The sequence below is a fragment of the Abrus precatorius genome, unplaced genomic scaffold, assembly GCF_003935025.1.
Source record: "Abrus precatorius isolate BTA unplaced genomic scaffold, Abrus_2018 Scaffold3, whole genome shotgun sequence".
NCBI classification, from domain to species: domain Eukaryota; kingdom Viridiplantae; phylum Streptophyta; class Magnoliopsida; order Fabales; family Fabaceae; genus Abrus; species Abrus precatorius.
Window position 1 is genome coordinate 22,339,584 of NW_020874373.1, and position 21,972 is coordinate 22,361,555.

The 21,972-nt window shown below is 37.1% G+C and overlaps 2 protein-coding genes across 2 annotated transcripts; both read left to right on the top strand.

Annotated features, from left to right (window-relative positions):
* Window positions 1–366: 366 nt before the first annotated feature.
* On the top strand, window positions 367–1,215 carry LOC113862340. Its single transcript, XM_027495430.1, has 3 exons — window positions 367–456; window positions 523–886; window positions 1,010–1,215. The coding sequence occupies exons 1-3, from the start codon at window positions 367–369 to the stop codon at window positions 1,213–1,215; spliced, it is 660 nt and encodes a 219-aa protein (XP_027351231.1).
* A 7,585-nt stretch (window positions 1,216–8,800) lies between these two features.
* Window positions 8,801–13,133, top strand: LOC113862341. The gene is made up of 2 exons (XM_027495431.1): window positions 8,801–9,542; window positions 12,913–13,133. The coding sequence occupies exons 1-2, from the start codon at window positions 8,801–8,803 to the stop codon at window positions 13,131–13,133; spliced, it is 963 nt and encodes a 320-aa protein (XP_027351232.1).
* Window positions 13,134–21,972: the final 8,839 nt, after the last annotated feature.

Sequence of the window (21,972 nt, forward strand, 5' to 3'; positions counted from 1 at the left end):
GTGAATCATATATGATAGTTTCTAATAATCAGGTTGTGAGGGAACGAGTTTGATCACCTCGGTTCCGAGACATGGCAGATATAGGAAAGTTTGTTATATGACACTTGGGTGAGCTACAAGCGAGTCATGCTGCATGAATAATAGACTGTTAAGCTAAGTTGTAAAAGATTACTGAGATAAGTGTGTTTGCTATGTTGTGTGAATGCTGATATGATGTTATGCTGAGCGTTAAATTGATTAAATTGCTATGATATACTTAATTTGAATATATTATTGTAAGCTAAATCTATGAATATAGCTATGTGGTGGTATTGCCAAATGTGTTAAATGTTACTAATCTAGGCTAGTTTTATTCTATACATTAAAATGGGTAGACTAAGAAGATCTGTTGCAAACCCTCCTCCTGTTGCTGACGTGAATCAAATGACTCACGTTATGGAGGCTATGATAGCCACAGTGAGACAAAGTTTAGAAGTGATACAGCAGCAACAGACTGCAAATTAAGTCGTTGCTGCATCACAGGAAGCAGCAGCAGCAGCAGCCACTGCCTCAACTGTACCTCATCTTGTATATCAGGGATTGTTTGAGTTTAGGAAGAACGATCCTCCTGAGTTTACTAAAGTTGATCGGCCAGATGCAGCCAAGCAATGGATTAGAGATATTTGTGTGAGAAACTTAGGATTGTCGGTGAGTGATCTAGGATGTGAATTTGTAGTATCGACACCTACTCTTAGTTCAATCAAGACTTCGATAGTTTGTGTTAGGGGTCCCATAGTAGTTGAGGGACGAAGGTACAAAGTAAATCTTATTTGTATCCCGATGTCAGGGTTAGATGTAATATTAGGTATGGATTTGCTAACTGCCAATCATGTGCTGATTGATTATGGTCACATGTGTTTAATCTTTCCTTAGTAACAAGGTTGTGTTGAATTGATTTCTGCTCGCCAAGTAGAAACATCCTTGGGTGAGGAAGTATCTTGTTTTGTTTTGTTGGGTGTTATGAATATAGAAATTGAGCAAAGCCTTCAGTCAATACTAGTAGTACAGGAATTCCCTAAGATCTTCTCAGAGGATATTCCTAGAATACCTCTGCATAAAGAGGTGGAGTTTGCTATAGACTTGATTCCTGGAGCTGAGCCAATGTCTGTAGCATCTTACAGAATGGCATCGAAAGAGTTAATGGTGCTTAAGGAGCAAATTGAGGATGTAATGTAGAAATAGTGGATTAGGCCAAGTGTATCGCCTTTGGGAGGACCAGTTCTCTGGGTGAAAAATAAAAATGGAAGTTCTAGATTATGTGTTGATTATCGTAAGCTGAATAAGTTGACAATCAAGAAAAAGTACCCGTTGTCAAAAATTTATGATTTGATGGACCAATTAAAAGGCGCTAAAGTATTCTCTAAGATTGATTTGAAGTCTGGGTACCATTAGATCCGAGTAAAGGATGAAGATATCCCAATGACAGTATTCCGTACTATATATGTCATTATGAGTATATAGCGATGCCTTTTGAAGTCATTAATGCTCTGACATTGTTTATGGACTACATGAATAAGATCTTTAGACCTTTTCTGGATCGGTTTGTGGTAGTTTTTATTGATGATATCTTGATTTAATCTAGTTCGTTAGAAGAACATGTAGAGACTTAGTGTTTTGAGGGAGAAATAGTTGTATGCTAAATTATCTAAGTGTGAGTTTTGGCTAGAGGAAGTGAAGTTCCTTGGCCATGTTATTTAAGCTAAGGGACCTGCAGTTGATCCTTCCAAAGTTGAAGCAGTGTTGCAGTGGGAAAGGTCAAAGACAGCCACAAATATTCGTAATTTTGTGGGCCTAGCAGGTTACTATCGGAGATTTATAGAGAGATTTGTGAAGATAGTGATGAATCCACATTTTATTGGTTTTTTACTTGTCATTTTAATGTTTCTTAATAGAAAAAGTAAACCTAGGAATTGTAAATAACATAAAAACATCATTTTGGTCAATTTATAATAGGTTTCTTAATTTTTGGTTAAATTACATTGATTTACAGAGATATAATTTGCAATTTTGATCATTTGAATAATTGTGCAGGAATTTCTAGACTTTTTCCATGGATTTTTAGCATTTGAGAAAGTTTGAGGTGAAAATGATAACTTTGGAGTCCATAGTGAACACTACAGCAAGCTAGTTCCAGAAGGGCAGACCAGAGTGATCACTATGAACCTATAGTGACAACTCCAGAGAGGCCAAAAAGTGCAAGACTTGCGCGTAGCTACTATGGAACCATAGTAGATACTCTAGAGCAGACAAAGTTATCACTCTGATACCAAAGTGACAACTCCAGAGAGGCCAAAAACACAGGACCTGCGCGTAAACACTATGGAGTGAGAGTAACCACTCTGGGGCATTGCGTGTTATCACTATGAAGCCAAAGTGATAACTCCAGAGAGGCTCAAATCACAGGTCTCGCGCGTAATCACTATGGACTGCGCGTAAACACTAAGGAACGCTGCGCCTTATCACTATGAAACCATAATAGTTTAATAAATCCATATTTTACCATTTTTTTAGCATAGTTTTTGGTTAATAATTTGGAAAATAGTTCTAAAATAAACTTAAGAAGATCACAAAAATAATATAATTAGTATAAATTGTTTGTTTTGTTGAAATATTAAAAATTGTTTAAATTTTTGAAGGAGTTCATGCAAAAAGATGAAAAGTTGTTGAAAGTGCTTAAATGAAGGATTAGAAGCTGAAATTGAAGAAGAATAGTCAAAGAATCAAGCTTGAAGAAATCCTAAGAGCTGGGCATTACAACTCTAAGTGATTGGTGTTTGAACGTGGAAAGAACAAAACACAGCACTGGGTATGCGTGGCTACTCTGAGTGATGCGCGTTAACACTCTAGCAATTGAACCTGGATAACTGTCATTGTGTTGAAACGCACATAACCTGGCACTTTGGCACGCAACAGAGCGTGGAAACACATAGCAGATGGCATAGCAACGTAGAGCTAAACATATAGAAGAAGCATTAATTAGAGTGTTATGCGTTGAAACGCACATCACTTGAAGCCTTGGCGCGCAAGAGTGCATTGCAACTCATAGTGCAAGGCATGGCAACGCGGAACTGAGCATCCAAGTAAAGTCTAGCCTTGGCGCTGAGTGCGTGGAAACGCAAATCACATGCAGCCAAGGCGCAAATCCACGCGCCTTTACTCCAGCCACTGCGCATTTTGGCATCGATTTCTGCAACTTTATAACTTCTTCTTCTTGCCAATTCTGGACATTTGGAGCTTCTGTATCACTTTTAGAAGATTCCAGAACACCTGGGAACAACTAACTATAAGAATTTTAAAGGTCAAGTTGAAGAACTAAAGGAGCTCTATAAATAGGAATTAGGAACTTAGAAATAAGGTCTTTTTTTCATTTTTAGTTTTTGTATTCATTTTGTAACCGTTTTAACTTCCAAGGGAAGTCAGAGGGAGAGGAGAGGAGTGACTTTTGTTCTTCCTTGCTAGAGGAATCTGGAGGGAGGCAAAGTTATCGAGATGGCTCTCTACTTTTCATCTTCTTTTCTTCTTGCTTCTTTCCATTTCATTGTAATGTGTTTCTAACTCTTTTGTTAGGGATTTATGGATCTAGAATTGATATATTGATTTCGTTTTGACTCTGAACTATGAGTATTTGATTTGATTGAGGGATTAATTCTGTGTTTACTTGATCTTTGAATGGAAATTCAATTGATTAATCAAATAGTAACCTTTACTAATGGAAATTGGGTTTGTTGCTTGGATCTGAATTAATTACCAAAACTCTTGACTTTCTTAGGGATAAGTGGCCTTAGTTTTGCAATCTTTTGGTTCTAATTCGTAATGCAATATTGAACTGAATTTGGCCTAAGGAATTAGGGAGATTTGGTTGAATATTAGGACCAATGAGTTGAGGAATCAATCTTTGGTTATTGTAAAGAGAAACCGATTGTGAATCAATCAAATGCTTGAATGTTAGAGGCAGAACTGAATTGATATTGATATTCTAGTGAAATATATTCCTAACTTTCTTCCATTCGTGATTCATTCTAATAGTACAAGTTAACATTCTATTTTTAACAATTTCTCATTTCCTTAATTTTGAATTTTACTTTTTTGCATATTGAAATCTGTTCAATGAATTGTTTGGTGCAAATGGTTATTATCTTGTGAATTGGTGATTAAAAATAAGATCCTAGAAGACGATACTTAGGACTCGATCTGATTTCCACATTTTATAACTTGCTACAATTACCTAGTATACTTGCTAGTAGTGAAATTACACCATTTGAGTGCTGCGATAAAAAGTGTGTAACATAGTCACTTTGGGCAAAAATTTCTTCACTATAAATAAGATTTGAGAAATTAGGGTACGAAGCTTTTTACATATCCTTAGATTCTTTTGCCACTTTAGGAGCATTTTACAGAGCTTAGGATCCTTGGGTGACAGCCAAGGCTAATCTTAGGGTTTGATTTACAATTTCTCTTCATTTTCCTTTAATTCTTGCATTATGATGTTGATTTCCTTTTGTGTCAATCTTGAATTTGAGGCTTGCACCCTAGATACTACAAACTTTTTCTGCAAATTTTGATGAAGGTTGATGACAAATCTTTTTGCAAAATGAAATGAAAACTTATCGTTCATCAAATTGGCGCCGTTGCCGGGACTTTGGTGTTAATTTTGCATTGAACTTGTTAGTTGCTCTATTTTAGTGTTCTGTTTTCAATTTTTCTGCACTATTGTTCTGTTTTTGTTGCATAATTTGTGCTTGCGTGTTGCATATTTTTGTGTCATAGTTTGCAACTTCGTTCTGTTTTTGCTGTTTAGTGTTAATGCTTTAATTTACTGCACTTAGTTATTAGTTTTTCTGCATAATTGCCATCTGAATTTTTTTGCATTTTTGCTGTTTCATTTAGTTTACTTCTTTCCATTCTTCATAGTTAATTTCTACTGTATGACCAGGTAGAATCCTGGAGATTTGTATCCACTTGACTCAGAGATTGATAGGACATTTCATAGTAGCATTAGATTACATAGACATAATTCTAAACATTTTGAGGAACCTTCATCTCCTTCATCTATCTATTCATCACCTTATTCATTAGAATTTAAAATTGAAAAAATGGCTGACGGTGAAAGAACATTAAAGGAACTGGCTGCACCAGATGTAACATATCAAAGTTTATGCATATAGTATCCTGACATAGTTGCTCCTTTTGTACTAAAGACTGGACTAATACACTTGTTGACAAGATTTCATGGCCTTGCAGGTGAAGATCCACACAAACACCTCAAGGAGTTCCACATTGTTTGTTCAACTATGAGGCCACAAGGTGTGCCTGAGGAGCATGCCAAATTAAAAGCTTTTCTGTTCTCTCTGATGGATGCAGCCAAGGATTGGCTCTACTATCTTCCTCCAGGATCTATTACTAGTTGGGATAACTTGAAGAGACTTTTCTTGGAGAAGTTTTTCCCAGCATCAAGAGTTGCATCCATAAGGAAGGAAATATGTGGGATAAGGCAGCTTGAAAGAGAAACCCTTTATGAATATTGGGAAAGATTCAAGAGACTATGTGCTAGTTTCCCCCATCACCAAATTAGTGATAAATTGTTGATACAATATTTTTATGAGGGACTGTACCCTATGGACCAAAGCATGATAGACGCTGCAAGTGGAGGGGCATTGGTTGACAAAACTCCGGTTACAGCTCGCAACTTGATTGAGAACATGGCCGCCAACTCCCAACAATTTGCAACAAGGAAAAATTCTTGTGTTTTTAGAAATGTGAGTGAAGTACAAGTTGTTGAATCTAATAAGCTGGAACACAAACTTGATGAATTAGCATCCATGGTGAAGCAATTGGCTTCCATGCAAAAGAGTGCTGCTGCATCTTCACCTCCTCGACCATCCATCCTAGCCATGTTGTGTGGTATTTGCTCAGCTACAGACCACTACACTGATACCTGCCCCACACTACAAGAGTCTGACACTCTAGAAGGTAATGCTCAGGCTTATGCTGCAAACGTTTACACTAATAAGTTTCCTTTTCCAAATTCACAGCACCAATCCAATTGGGATCTATCTTCCAATAGATACAACTCAGGCTAGAGGAACCATCCAAATTTGAGATGGGGGAGCAATTCTCAACAACACAACTAGCAGCAAGGCACTCAATACCGAGCACATCATGCAGGCCCAAATAGATCCTATCAATCCTAACATCAACCGCAACAAGCCCAGCACCATCATCAATCATCTTCTTCACAACCAAGTGCATCCCAGAAAAATGAACCATTATTGGAGGAGCTCATGAAGCAATTGACTATGAACAACATCACTTTCTAGCAAAGAACCGAGGCTAGTATCAAAACTTTGGAGAATCAAATGGGACAGTTAGCCTCCTCTCTAAACCAGATGCAATCTCAAGGCTCAGGGAACCTTCCTACACAAACTATTGTGAATCTCAAAAATGTGAGTGCAATCACCTTAAGGCCTGGAAAAGTGATGCAAGAGCCCACAATGCCCAAAGAGAAGGAAGAACCAAGTTGTACTCCAGCTATAGTTGGTCAAAATGGAGAGGAAATGACTCAAGAACAACCAGAACCTACTCCTACCCAACTAGAGGTAGAAGAAAATGTTGAAAGGCCAATTCTTCTACCATTCCCTTAGAGAGTTATTCTGACAAGTAAAAAGATTGAAGAGGCTGAGAAAGAGATTTTTGAGACCTTTAGGAAGGTAGAGGTGAACATACCTCTACTAGATGCAATCAAGCAAATACCCAAGTACGCCAAGTTCTTGAAAGACTTATGCACCCATAGGAGGTGTCTTAAGGGTAATGAGAAGGTAAATATAGGTAGGAATGTTTCTGCACTTTTTGAAAAACAAAGGTCCACAATGCTTGAGAAATGTAAGGACCTAGGAACATTCACTATCCCATACATTATTGGTAATAATAGAATTGAGAATGCCATGCTAGATTTAGAAGCATCTATAAATGTCATGCCTTTGTCCATTTTTACTTCACTGTCTCTTGGCCCTCTGCAGCCTATAGGTGTGGTTATTCAGTTAGCCAATAGAAGCATAACAAATCCAGCTGGGATTGTTAAAGATGTACTAGTTAGGATGAATGATCTCATCTTTCTAGCCGACTTTTACATTTTGGACATGCAAGAGGGAGAGTCAATGATGTGCATTCCGGGACACTTACCATAGAGTTTGGGGACAACATTGTGCGCTTCAACATACTTGATGCTATGAAGCACCCATCTGAAGAACATTATGTCTTCCAAATTGATTTATTTGATGATTTTTTAAATGAACAATTTTCTGAATTCTTAGAAACAAATTTTTCTTTTGATTTTATTGAATGTATAGATACTCCCATTTGTGAATATTGTAATAATTCTTCTATGTGTGACTCTTGTATTTCTGACTTTTTGAATATGAATTCTGCAAATTCTAATATTGAAGAGATTGAAAAATCGATAGGGGAAGAACGTGATGTTTTGAATTCAGCAAGTACAATTGAATCTAACCCCTTTGATTTGAATGTTGCAGATATTTCGTCTACTGAGAGTGCTAAACCACTTCCTTCTGTGGAGCAACCTCCCACACTGGAGCTTAAACCTTTACTAGAACATCTGAAATATGCCTATCTAGAGGCAAATAAGAAGGTTCCAGTGATAATCTCTACCAAGGGGAATGTAGAACAAGAGGAGAAACTCCTAGAAGTGATTAAGAGGCACAAGAAAGCTATAGGATAGATCCTTGCTAATATTCCTGGAATCAGCCCCTCTCTTTGTATGCACAGAGTATTATTGGAGGAGGGTGCTAAGCCAGTAAGGCAGCCTCAGAGGGGGGTAAATCCCATTATTCTGGACGTGGTGAAGAAGGAGGTCACCAAGTTGCTGCAAGCTGGGATTATCTACCCTATATCAGATAGCACTTGGGTTAGCCCGGTCCAAGTGGTCCCAAAGAAATTTGGACTCACTGTGGTGAAAAATGAAAAAGATGAGTTGATACCCACCAGAGTCCAGAATAGTTAGAGAGTCTGCATAGACTACAAAAGGCTTAACCAAGAGACCCAGAAGGATCACTTTTCATTGCCTTTCATTGATCAGATGTTAGAAAGGTTGGCTGGTAAGTCTCATTATTGTTTTCTTGATGGTTTTTACGGTTATTTCCAAATTTGCATTGCACCTGAACACCAGGAAAAAATCACTTTTACATGTCCTTTTGGCACTTTTGCCTATAGGAGAATGCCCTTTGGCTTATGCAATGCTCCAGGAACATTTCAAAGATGTATGTTAAGTATCTTTTTTGATTTAGTGGAGCATTGCATAGAAGTCTTTATGGACGATTTCACTGCGTATGGCCCATCTTTCTCTGCATGTTTGAATAATCTGGAAAAAGTATTGAAAAGATGCATTGATACTAACCTTGTGCCTAATTTTGAAAAATGCCATTTTATGGTAGAGCAAGGTGTAGTGTTAGGCCATATCATATCTGAAAAGGGAATTGAAGTAGATCTTGCAAAACTTGATGTTATTGCACAATTGCCTTACCCCTCTTGCATTCGAGAGGTTCATGCTTTCCTTGGCCATGCAAGGTTCTACAGGAGATTCATTAAGAACTTCTCCAAAATTGCCATTCCCCTGTCCAAGCTTTTGCAAAAGGAGGCTGAGTTCAATTTTGATGAAAAGTGCAAGGAAGCGTTTAATATGCTTAAGGAAGCCCTGACCACCACACCCATAATCCAACCTCCAAATTGGACCACACTATTTGAATTAATGTGTGATGCATCCAATTTTGCAGTGGGGGCTGCATTGACACAGCGGGTTGGTAAGTTTCCTCACATCATTTATTATGCTTATAGAACTTTGGATCCAACACAATATAATTACACCACAACTAAAAAAGAATTGTTGGCCATAGTCTTTGCACTGGACAAGTTTAGATCATATCTGTTAGGGTCAAAAGTTGTGGTTTTTACTAATCATTCTGCCTTAAAATATTTGCTGAAAAAGACAGATTCTAAGCCCAGGCTTATAAGGTGGATGCTCTTACTTCAAGAATTTGATTTAGAGATCAAGGAAAGAAGTGGAACTCAAAATTTTGTAGCCGACCACTTGAGCAAGATAAAGAGAGTTCTAAACCCTATTCCAATTTTAGATGATTTTCCTGATGAACAACTTTTAGAGTTGTATACTTCACAGGCACCTTGGTATGCTGATATTGTTAATTTTCTAGTTGCAGGAGCTTTTCCAGCAGGTGCACCAAAAGCTAAAAAGGATAAGATAAGAAGTGATGCCAAACACTACGTTTGGGATGACCCTTATTTATGGAAATTCTGCAGTGACCAAGTCATCAGAAGGTGCGTGCTTGATGAGGAAATTCCATCTATCCTGCGGTTTTGCCACGCCTTAGCTGTAGGAGGTCATCAAGGACCTCAGAGGACAGCAAGAAAGGTGCTGGATGCAGGATTGTATTGGCCATCCAATTTTAAGGACTCATGGCAAGCATACTCTACTTGTGAGAGATGCCAAAGAGCAGGAGGAGTAATTACATGGAGACAAGAGATGCCTCAACAACCTATCCTATATTGTGACATCTTTGATATCTGGGGTATTGATTTTATGGGGCCATTCCCCTTCTCTTTTGGTTTTCTTTATATACTTCTTGCTGTTGATTATGTCTCAAAATGGGTGGAAGCTAAAGCCACCAGAACTAATGATGCTAGAGTTGTTGCAGAGTTTATTTGTAGCAACTTATTTTGCAGGTTTGGAATTCCTAGAGCCATCATTAGTGATCAAGGAAGTCATTTTTGCAATAGGACTATGGAAGTCTTGTTGAAGAAATATGGAGCTATACACAAAGTTTCCACTGCCTACCACCCACAGACAAGTGGGCAGGTTGAGCTCTCTAATAGGGAAATTAAGAAAATACTTGAGAGAGTAGTGCAGCCCCACAGAAAGGACTGGAGTCGTAGGCTTGATGATGCCTTGTGGGCACATAAAACAACATTCAAGACACCCTTGGGAATGTCACCATACAGGATGGTCTATGGAAAAGCCTGCCATCTACCAGTTGAGGTGGAACAGAAAGCTTATTGGGTAGTAAAGACTTGAAACATCCATTATGACTCAGCTAGAGAACAAAGGAAATTACAACTGCAAGAGTTGGAAGAGCTACGTCTTGAGGCCTATGAGAACTCCAGAATTTACAAGGTAAAGACCAAACAATACCATGACAAGAAGATTTCAAGCAAAGAGTTATATGTTGGTCAAAAGGTTCTCTTGTTCAATTCTCGTCTTAAACTCATGCCTGGAAAGCTCAAATCAAGGTGGCTTGGACCCTTCACTATTACAAAGGTATTTTCCCATGGTACAGTAGAGATGATAAGTGACTCCACTAGCAAAAGCTTTATGGTGAATGGGCACCGGTTGAAGCCATTCTTGCAAAACTTAGCTACCTTGGAAGAAGTTGAGGAGATTGACTTGGAATCACCATGCACCAACCTCCATTCCAACCCTTGGCCCCCATAACTCATTTCATACGTCGAGCTAGTGACGTTAAAGAAGCGCTGTGTGAGAAGCAACTCACAAGTTGATTAAGAATTTTTAATTTTATTTTTATGGTTCTTTTCATTCAATAAGCATTTTTATGATTGACCTATGAATTGAGATGAATTAAACATGGTTTTATTACATATTCTTCATTCTTTTTACAGTGGACAGTTTTAAATTTTGAATTTGATTCATGCAGAGACCATAGGAATTTCCTATGCTCCAAGACATATGCAAGGTGCCCACTTCCATTTCATAGTAGTTACTTTCATGCTATGGTAAGTGAACCCACTCTCTGTAGTTTTCACTTTCAGCCTATAGTGATCACTTTCAAAAGGTTTATGGGTCATGAGTCTGCGCGTAATCACTCCCAGTTCATAGTGAACACACGCAGATGACTGGAATATAGAAGGCTCTCTATAGTTATCACTTTGGTTCTATAGTGATAAGTACAGAGGCACCTCCTGGGCCACCTATGATGCGCGTAGTTACTTCCATTTCATAGTAACTACGCGCAACTCACTTCACAAAACGCCTTCTCTGTAGTTATCACTTTCACCCCATAGTGATTACGTGCGACACTTAACTTGCAAAATATAAATGTGCATGTTAACTATGGTTTGAAAGTGATAACGGCCACAGCCTATATAAACTGAAAGTGACTACTCCAGCCTTCACTTTCACTCATCCTCTGAATGCTTTCACTCTCATCTCTAACCTTCCTATGATTTCTCGCTTTCCCTTCACTATTGTGTGCTAAAACCCATTCCATTCTGCATTTCTGCAATAATCTCGAACTCCCATCTAGGTAAATTTTTTAATTTTTTCTTTTTCTGTGTTAGGGTTCATAAATGCAGAATTTGGGGATTTTGATCTGGGGTTACATACTTTGAAATTTCTGTGTGCCTTCTGTTAGTCGAAGTAGGATTGCTTGTGTCAAATGGATTAGGGGTATTAAATTGTGATCAATTTTGCATTTTACCATTGCTCTAACCCTAGCATGCTCGCTGTCAATTGGGAACTTTGATTTTAACCCTCGTTTGTAGAATTGTTACGCAAGTACCATCAATTTGAACATGATTATGTGTTTGAAAGGGGTTGGGGTACTTTAAGTTGGGTAATATGTTGTGTTCCACCATTATCAACCCTAGGGTAGTCACTCCCATTCGAAGTTGTGAATGATTGTGTATTCTGATGTAGTGCCGACCATCCTAGGCTTGTATTCACTGATTTTGGCTATGCTAACATGATTGCCACAAGGTCTGGAGTGTTATCTTAGTTCCACTCAATGCATTTTTGATAATTACTGTCAGTTGGGAATTCTGTTCTGAGCCTTTGCATTGAAATTATTTTGAACATTCTGTAAATTGCAATCTAAATTGTTGGTGGAAAGGAATTAAAATTGTGTGCTTACTTGATGATTCATTCCCCTGTGTGTACATTGCCTTAAATAACACTCAGCTGCAATTGCTCTATACTCTCATTTGTCAGACTTTAAAAATTGCCACACCATGCATACTTGCACCCAAAAATTTTCAATTCTTCTGTTATAATTTTCATTGTGCCTTACTGTATATTGGTAAATTCAGAATGCCATTTTCACTTCTCTGCACACATATGTATTTCCATTTCATGTCTGCATTCTAGAATTGGAAGGCTGCCCTGCCTATGCTTGAACCTTTCATGCAAAAAATTATGTTGAAAATTCTGCTATACATTTTTTTGATCAAAAGGGATTAAGAGTTATTACTCTGGTTATATGTGTGCTGTCCTGTTACTGCATCATATAGCAATTAGTATACAAGCATGAAATGCACTTCATTCACTCTGTATTAACCTTGACCACACTTAATATATGCATCTCTGCCACATCCTCACATTCTCTGCATTGCTGTGCTATTGTGTTGATGCATGTCTGGCCCTGACTGCACCCTGTTTAGCTTATTTAATCTCTGATACACTCTGCATACATATCTTTTTAGTTACTAACTCCACTGTTCCACTGCACACATGCATAATTCCTTGTTCATTACTCTATGCAAATTGAAAATAAACATCCTTGTAAATTGCTTGCATAGAAACTGCTCTTTTGTGGCCTGTTACTACTTGTGTGATTTCTATGCACTTATTTTCATTCTGCTGCATCACTGTCCATCTCCAACTTGGCTGCCTTGCTGTTGTCTTTCCTGAACCATAATGTGATCATTTTGGCTTTGTAATCCATCACAATATTCTGGTTTAATCCTTCACTTTTCAGTTGCATGTTCTTTTAAATGATACACGCAGTTGCTACATAATATCAATATATATCTCACACAAACTCTTTTCTTCTACAGCAACTATGGTTAATACACCAAGAAAGAGCACTCCAAGGTCCAAGAGGGCCAAAACAGCTGGTGCATCTTCCTCTGCACCCCCACCTAACCATGACCCCAAGTTTAGGTCATTGGAGCATGAAGAATATTTCAAAACAAACATCTTAAGAAGGAAGCTGGTACAGGACCATAACTTTGAAATTCAAGAAGGCACCTATTCCCAATTTGAGGAGGAGATTTAGAGAAGAGGATAGGACCTTTTCACGACTTGTGTTGGTAATGGGTGGAAGGAAATCACTCAAGAGTTCTTTGCCAACGCAATGAGAGTTAAAGGCGACACTCTCCTTCCCAAACACAGCATGGTGAGGGGAAAACTGATCAACTTCACCCCTCCCACATTCAGAGAGTTCTGAATATTCCAGTTATGCATAAGTTAGCTGACCAACTGGACTTTACCACCTTTAGCATCCAAGAGGATAAGGACTACAAGCCTATCCTTGAAACTGTTTACAAGGAAGGTAAAAATTGGGAATTTGACTGCAAGATGCAGTCCAAGAACTTAACCACAAGGAACCTAATCCCTGCAGCAAAAGTCTGGAGTGTCTTCATTCTCAGTTCTTTCATGCCGGTCCTCCACTCTTCTACCTTAGCAGTAAAGAGAGCAGAGCTCATTTATGCAATTCTGACAAGCATGCCCATCCATGTGGGTGAGGTAATCAGTAGTGCTATCATGGACATCTTGAGCAGGAGTAGAGATTCCATGGATTTTTCATCCATCATCACCATGCTATGCCAAGATGCTGGGGTAGATTTTGGTGACGACCTGCAGAAAATCAAAGCTGCCCCTTCTATTACTACAGCAATGGTGAAGGACTTCTTCAAACCCAGAAAGACTGCTAACCCAAGACTATCCCTACCAGCTAACTACAGGAGGGATACTCCAATGAGGATGAGGGAGCAGATGAAGCAGATTGCTCTAAGGCAGGACTCCATTCATGTTAGGCAGAAAGCCCTCATGACACTTATGGACACGACGCTGCTGAACATAGGGAAGAAGCTGGGGATGACTACCACGCAGATTTATGAAGCTCCTACTTTCAGTGCCCCTTACCTACAAGCAGCAGTCCAGAGTGACCTTCCACCTTTTTCCTCGTATTACCTCTGCCAGAACTGAAGCTGATGATAGCAACTCTAGTACCTTAGATGAAGACCTCCCAGCAGCAGCATAAGATGATGATGACTCTGCCTTTTCCAGCTCTGATGAAGATGCTATTTAGTCTTAGTTTCTTTTTCACTGCACTCACTTTTCACTTATTTTCTACTATTTCCCTGTATTTACTGCTAACCATCAATTCCTTGTAAATATCGCACATTTTTGCTTCCACCTTTACTGCTTTATTTTCATATTGTCTCTCTTAATCTGAACATCTCCAACATTTTCGCTTATATATATCTATTCCATTTTCTAGTTTAATGTTTGCTCCCTATACTGAATTCTGTGTATATTTATGCAAAAAATGCCCTCAGTCCCATCAAGAGGAGCATGAATTTAATCTTTGAGTTGTGATTCTACTTTCTATGAAAAGGGATGATCTCTTTGCCTCTGTTTCCATTGTTCTTAGTCTAATTTTCTTGCACAGTTCTAATTGAAAATACAAAAAATATTTTCCTTATCTCTCTTTTAATATAGTCCAGTTTTGTAATTCCATAGTTACATTCTGATTGCACTTCTCATTTGACTCATGATCATTCTCTGTTTTTGAATATTTTTGTTCCTACCATGCTACACATATTTTCTTGTATGGTGAATTGTAATCACATGTTGTTAAGTAATTATCACTTTTTACCATGGTAGAGAATTGAGCCTTTAAATTCCTTTCTGTGTGCCATTTGCATGTATTGTTGCATCTATCCTCTAGAACTTGCCCTGCTTTTTAATTGAATATGCATTGTGAAATCTTCCATCTAGATGATTGAGGCCATCTTTGAACACACACACCCACCATTCAACACCTTTGCACCTAATTTCCCTTGTTCCACGCTCCTTCTTTTACCAAACTTAGTCTGCAAAAATATTTTCCTTCCCTTAATAGAGGTATTTCTTTTGAGTTGCATCAAGAGTGGATGCAATAAACTAAGTTTGGGGTGTTGATTATGATTGTAGTTGCTTGAGGACAAGAAAGCTCTTAAGTTTGGGGTGGTGAGGATTTTACATGTCAATATTACATGCCAAAAAATAAAATTTGCTTGAATTTGAAGAAGAGAATGATTGTCAAAGTCTATAAAAAATGATGATGAATGAAAAAGAAAAAGAAAAAAAATATAATATAGCAAGTCATTTTGATAGAAAAAAGATTCTCCACATAAGGCAAAGTAAATGAAAAATATGGTGAAAGAGTGCTTGAATATCACTTGCTGCATCATTTTATGCAGTCCACTCTTAGTTGTTGTACTCACTCACTCAAAGGAATTCCCTCCTCTTAAAAACCCACTTGAGGTTTTGATCCTCGATCAAAATTTGACCTAACTTAATACATTTGTGACCAACAAATTCCTCTTGATAGGTGGTTCATTGTATTTAGGCAAAGGAGATTGAGAATATAGGCAAGCATATGGTAGGGTGAGGCAAAATACATGAACTGAGGGAAAACACTTAGCCTGAAATATTGATAAGTGAAGAGTGAAACACCATCTTGTGAGCTAGATAATTTCTTTGCATTGTGTGGAATACATGAAACCTTGCTAGATTTTTTGTTCAGTTTAGTGGGACTTTGCTTGGAATTAATTGATTTGGGCATGATTTCTTTGTTGAATGAATCCATGATTGTGGAAACATTGAAGGTGTCATTAAGAGTTTGATTTTGGAATGAAAATTTTGAAAGAAAATTTTTTCGGATAAATCCAACCCTCTTACAAGTGACTTTATTGAATTTTGATTTGCTTGAGGACAAGCAAAAGTTGAAGTTTGGGGTTGTGATGAATCCATATTTTATTAGTTTTTTACTTGTCATTTTAATGTTTCTTAATAGAAAAAGTAAACCTAGGAATTGTAAATAACATAAAAACATCATTTTGGTCAATTTATAATAGGTTTCTTAATTTTTGGTTAAATTACATTGATTTACATAGATATAGTTTGCAATTTTGATCATTTGAATAATTGTGCAGGAATTTCTAGACTTTTTCCATGGATTTTTAGCATTTAAGAAAGTTTGAGGTGAAAGTGATCACTTTTGAGTCCATAGTGAACACTACAACAAGCTAGTTCCAGAAGGGCAGACCAGAGTGATCACTATGAACCCATAGTGACAACTCCAGAGAGGCCAAAAATATAGGACTTGCATGTAAACACTATGGAGCGGGAGTAACCACTTTGGGGCGTTGTGCGTTATCACTATGAGGCCAAAGTGATAACTCTAGAGAAGCCCAAATCATAGGTCTCGCGCATAACCACTATGGATTGCGCGTAAACACTATGGAACGCTGCGCGTTATCACTATGAAACCATTATAGTCACTTTGGGTGAAAATTTTTGCACTATTAATAGGATTTGAGAAATTAGAGTACGAAGTTTTTTACATATCCTTAGATTCTTTTGCCACTTTAGGAGCATTTTGTAAAGCTTAGGATCCTTGGGAGGGTTTGATTTACAATTTCTCTTCATCTTCCTTTAATTCTTGCAATATGACGTTGATTTCCCTTTGTTTCAATCTTGAATTTGTAAGACCCATCCTTATGAAGGGCTAAACTTTCTTGTAATCCTTAGTGAGTTCATGGATTCTTGAATCCCTGTGATGAAAATCAAGGAAGATGCATTGAAGACAAAGAGTTGAAGATATTAGAAGGACTTCAAGGACCAATGATAAAGACAAGGTGAAAAAGAATAAATGGAGACTTAGAAAAGATTGTTGCTGTTCTAATTGAAAGAGAACTTAATTTGGAGTTAGAAAAGCCCAAGATTGTCAATTACATATGCTTAGAGGATTTGAACTCTAATGAGTTTTATTAGGATTTAATTATTATGTTTAGTTTATTTATTTTAATATTGGTCATTACTTATTTTGAGTTTTTATTTAGGATGAAATCTTGTTATTTTATTTAGTTTATTTGAATTTAGGCTTGTTGGTACAAGAAGCCTATTACGGTTTGCTTTAGTATTAGTTTACAAGCATTAGGGATATATAAGCTCTTGTATACACACTTTTAATTAGTTTTGAATACAATTTGAGATTGAATACTCTTGTGACAGCGTGTGACTCTAGGTTCTTAAGTGAGCCAATTTTCTTTGATCTTATCAAGAGGCCAAGACTCTTGTGGCGATCATTCCTTGGCTTATCAATCTTGTGATTGTGGCACCATTTTTCATCTCTATTCTATTTTCACTTTTTATTAATTTTCTTCTTATTTCAATCCCTATTTGTGCCCTAATAATTTTGTTTTTATTGTATGAAATCCAATTCAAGATCGGTTAATTCGGTGACACGGTTTGTGGTTGTCATCAATTGGTATTAGAGCCTGGGCCGGAGCTGGTGGACCTTATCGGCGTATCCGTGGCAGCTTAAGTGCCTTATGAGTGCGTCCGTGGCGGACTCTCTCGAAGAGGAAGGGATGATGAGTCCCACATCGGTTGGGGGGAGTGACTTATCAGTCTTTAAATAGTTGTGGCGTCCTTCCTTCTAGCATGAGGCCTTTTCCTAGTGTGTCATATCTAGGAGAAACAAAACTGTGAGGGGTTAACCCCCAAAGCGGACAATATCATGCTAACCGGTGGACTGGGTGCATGTTATCAATTGGTATCAAGAGCTTTGGTTAGAATTGGATTGAAAGGTACTGTTCATCGCACACTGTTAACGTAGTGCTCATTGAAAAAAAAAAAAGAGAGAAAAAAATTATATACTAAAAAAAAAATTGCAACACACAAAAGTGTGTTTTTGATATATTTCTTCCAATCTTCCATTTATTTTGCTTGATTCCATACCTAAAAAAAAAATAGTTGTTATTTAACGTTACATAATCTTCTTTAAATTCTTCAATTTTTTCTTATTTGCAATCTGCTTTTGAGTGTGCTTATTTCTTAATTAGTCCTTTCTTTTTCTATTGTCTTGTTGGCTTCTTTAGTTTTGTCTTAGAGTTTTCTTTTGTTGGCTTCACTTGTTTCTCATTGATTGATCATCTCTTGGTTTTGGTTGATTGTGTGGATTGGAGGTTGACTTCCTTAAGAACTCTTGAGAGCACTTGAGGGAAAAAAGGCAAGAGAGAAATCCTTACACAAAAGCCAATTTAGAGTGAAACACAAGTGAATATCTACTGAGTGAAAACACTTAGCGAGTGGAGATAACCTTTTTCTTTTTGCATTAATTTTTATTGTTTTGTAGAATGTCTCAAGAAGGAGGATCAAGTAGAGAGAGCACTCCTGCCTCACAAATTGAAAGACTTGCTCAAAGATTTGAAAGCATGTTTGAGAGGCAAAATGAAGCAATAAGGAATGTTCAAGAGGCGTTGGCAAATAATGCAAGAAGACGGTCACGTGATCATTCCCCACATGCCGATGGAGACTCTAGTAATTCTTCAAGAGAAAGAAGAAGAAATAGGAGAGATGATGAAGAAAGAAGGTATGATAGGTGAAGAGATAATAGAGAGAGGAGGAATCAAAGAAGAAGAAGAAGAAAAGATGTAAGAATAAGAGAAAATGAGAGAATTGGTGGAGTTAAAATAAAGATTCCTAGTTTTCATGGAAGGAATGATGTTGAAGCCTACTTAGAGTAGGAATTGAAGATAGAGCAAGTATTCTCATGCCATGATTATAATGAAGAAAAGAAAGTAAAGGTGGCTTCCCTAGAGTTTCATGACTATGCTTTAGTGTGGTGGGATCAAATTCAAAGGGATCAAAGGAGATATGATGAGGAGCCTATAGATACATGGATTGAAATGAAGAACCTAATGTGTAGGAGATTTGTTCCTACATACTACAATAGAGAGCTTCATACAAAGCTTCAAGGTTGGAGGCAAGGTGGTAAAAGTGTTGATGACTATTATAAAGAAATGGAAGTTGCCATGATATGAGCTAATGTATTTGAAGAAAGAGAAGCAACAATGGCTCGTTTCTTGAATGGGTTGAACCATGACATCCATGACATAGTGGAACTTCATCCCTATGTAGAACTTGAAGATTTGGTTCACCAAGCTATTAAAGTTGAAGCACAACTAAAGAGAAAGGGTACTTTGAGGAAGAATGTCTCTTCTTACAACTCAAAAGGATGGAAGAAAGAAGTAAAGAAGGAGGAAATATCAATTAAGGATACAGTTGTGCAAAGTGGTAAACCTTCCTCTAAAACTTCTTTTAATTCTACTAATACTTCTGCTTCTCCTACTTCTCAGCATAGAGCAATCAAATGCTTCAAATGTCTTGGAAAGGGTCATATTGCATCCCAATGTTCAAACAAGAAAACTATGATTTTGAAGGAGAATGGTGAAATCTCAAGTGCAAGTTCATCTCAATCATCACATGCTTCTAGTGAAGAAGATAGTGAGTTTGAAGCTTTATGCCATGAAGGAGATTTGCTTATGGTAAGGCGTGTCTTGGGTAATATAGCTAAAGAGGATGACACTACACAAAGAGAAAATATTTTTCATTCAAGATGCTTGGTACGTGGAAAGATTTGTTCTCTTATTGTTGATGGTGGTAGTTGTACCAATGTGGCTAGTGTTAGACTTGTTGAAAAATTGAATCTTACTACTACTTCTCACCCTAAGCCCTATAAGTTACAATGGTTGAGTGATGAAGGAGAGTTGGTTGTTAATAGACAGGTTTTGATTACTTTTTCTATTGACAAGTATGAGGATGAAGTCTTATGTGATGTAGTGCCTATGGAAACAAGTCATATCCTCTTGGGAAGACCATGACAATTTGACAAGAAAGCTATTCATGATGGTTATTCCAACAAGTTTACGTTTGTACATAAAAGGTGCACAATCACTTTAGTGCCTATGACTCCTAGTCAAGTACATGAAGATCAAAAAGTCATGAAGTTAAGAAGAGAGCAAGAGAAAAAAGATGAGAGAAGAAATGAAAAGAAAAAGAGTGAGTTTGAACAAACTTAAAAACAAAGGGGGGAAAGTGAAGACACTTACAAGTGAGGAATATGAGAGTGAAAAGAAAGGTGAAACACTTACAAGTGAGAAATATGAGAGTGAAAAGAAAGGTGAAGAAAAGAAATGAGAGAAAATTTGTTTGTGAGAGAAAAAGAAGTAAAGAAAGTTTTGTTGGCCTCTCGGCCTATGTGCTTACCTTTGTATAAAGAAAGTCCTCATAATAAATTTATGGATTCCTTTGCTAACAATATCTTGCCTAGTAGTGTTTTCTCTCTTCTACAGGATTTTGAAGATGTCTTCCTTAGAGAAGTATCTTACTGCCTACCTCCAATTAGAAAAATAAAACATCAAATTAAAAAGAAAGTGGAGCAACAAGCAAAGTATATCAATAAGGGAAGGAAGAAAGTAGAATTTGAACCTGGAGATTGGGTTTGGATACATATGTGCAAAATAAAGTTTCCCATGCAAGGAAATGCAAGGCTTCAAACAAGAGGGGATGAATTATTTCAAATCTTAGAGAGGATTAGAGATAATTCATACACAGTGGACTTATTAGGTAAGTATGGTGTTAATGCTACTTTTAATGTATTTGATTTATCTCTCGTTGATGTAGGTAATAAAGAGTCAAATTTGAGGACAAATTTTCTTGAAGAAAGAGGGATTGATGAAAATCAAGGAAGATCCATTGAAGACAAAGACTTGAAGATATTAGAAGGACTTCAAGGACCAATGATAAGGACAAGCGTAAAAAGAATAAATGAAGACTTAGAAAAGATTGTTGCTGTTCTAATTGAAAGAGAACTTAATTTGGAGTTAGAAAAGCCCAAGATGGTCAATTACATATACTTAGAGGATTTGAACTCTAACGAGTTTTATTAGGATTTAATTATTATGTCTAGTTTATTTATTTTAATATTGGTCATTACTTATTTTGAGTTTTTATTTAGGATGAAATCTTGTTATTTTATTTAGTTTATTTGAATTTAGGCTTGTTGGTACAAGAAACCCATTACGGTTTGCTTTAGTATTAGTTTACATGCATTAGGGATATATAAGCTCTTGTATACACACTTTTAATTAGTTTTGAATACAATTTGAGATTGAATACTCTTGTGAGAGCATGTGACTCTAGGTTCTTAAGTGAGCCAATTTTCTTTGATCTTATCAAGAGGCCAAGACTCTTGTGGCGATCATTCCTTGGCTTATCAATCTTGCAATTGTGGTTGTCATCACCCTGGGTATGAATGTCAATATAATTCCCTTTTCTTCATGAATTTACATTTCCCAACTCTTTGAATTGAATTAATGGTTGAATGAGGGGGGTATTGCTTAACTAACCCTAATTCGTTTTAATGAAATTCTTAACTTAGTTTGCTTAATCCTAAGTTAATTTCTAAGGTTGCGTAATCTTGGGGATGAGAGATTGGAGCCCATGTAAATTGCTTAATTTGTATGGGATATTAAGGTTAATTCTTGCTTTTTGAGTTACCCGAATTCAGAGGAAGAGGAAAAGTATTGAATCTTGAGAGGGATAGGGATAGAATTACATGAACAAACTAAGGATTGCATACTTCATTGATTGGATTCATTAATTTCATCACTTGCCTTTACATTAAAATTGGAATTACACAAAACCCCCTTGTTTTAATTGCTTTTATAGTAAATGTTCATAACATGTTCAATGTATGTTACAAACCAAAGTCGTTGGAGACAACCTAGGCTTGCACCCTAGATACTACAAACTTTTTCTGCAAATTTTGATGAAGGTTGACGACAAATCTTTTTGCAAAATGAAATGAAAACTTATCGTTCATCAGATAGCTACACCATTGACACGGTTAACTTACTGTGATCAACCCTTTGTATGGACTGAGGAATGTGAGCAAAACTTTAATGAGTTGAAGCAGAGATTAACTTCCTCACTAGTGTTGATTCTCCCTTATACTAATCGGCCATCTAAGGTGTATTGTGATACTTTACATCAAGGAT

Excerpts from the sequence above, each read along its gene's own strand:
- LOC113862340 (XM_027495430.1), top strand. The coding sequence starts at position 367 with ATGGGTAGACTAAGAAGATCTGTTGCAAACCCTCCTCCTGTTGCTGAC. Across the intron at positions 457-522 it reads TGGAGGCTATGATAGCCACA|GAAGCAGCAGCAGCAGCAGC; the intron begins GTGAGACAAAGT and ends GCTGCATCACAG. Across the intron at positions 887-1,009 it reads TCATGTGCTGATTGATTATG|AAATTGAGCAAAGCCTTCAG; the intron begins GTCACATGTGTT and ends TTATGAATATAG.
- LOC113862341 (XM_027495431.1), top strand. The coding sequence starts at position 8,801 with ATGTGTGATGCATCCAATTTTGCAGTGGGGGCTGCATTGACACAGCGG. Across the intron at positions 9,543-12,912 it reads ATGGCAAGCATACTCTACTT|CAACTATGGTTAATACACCA; the intron begins GTGAGAGATGCC and ends TTTCTTCTACAG.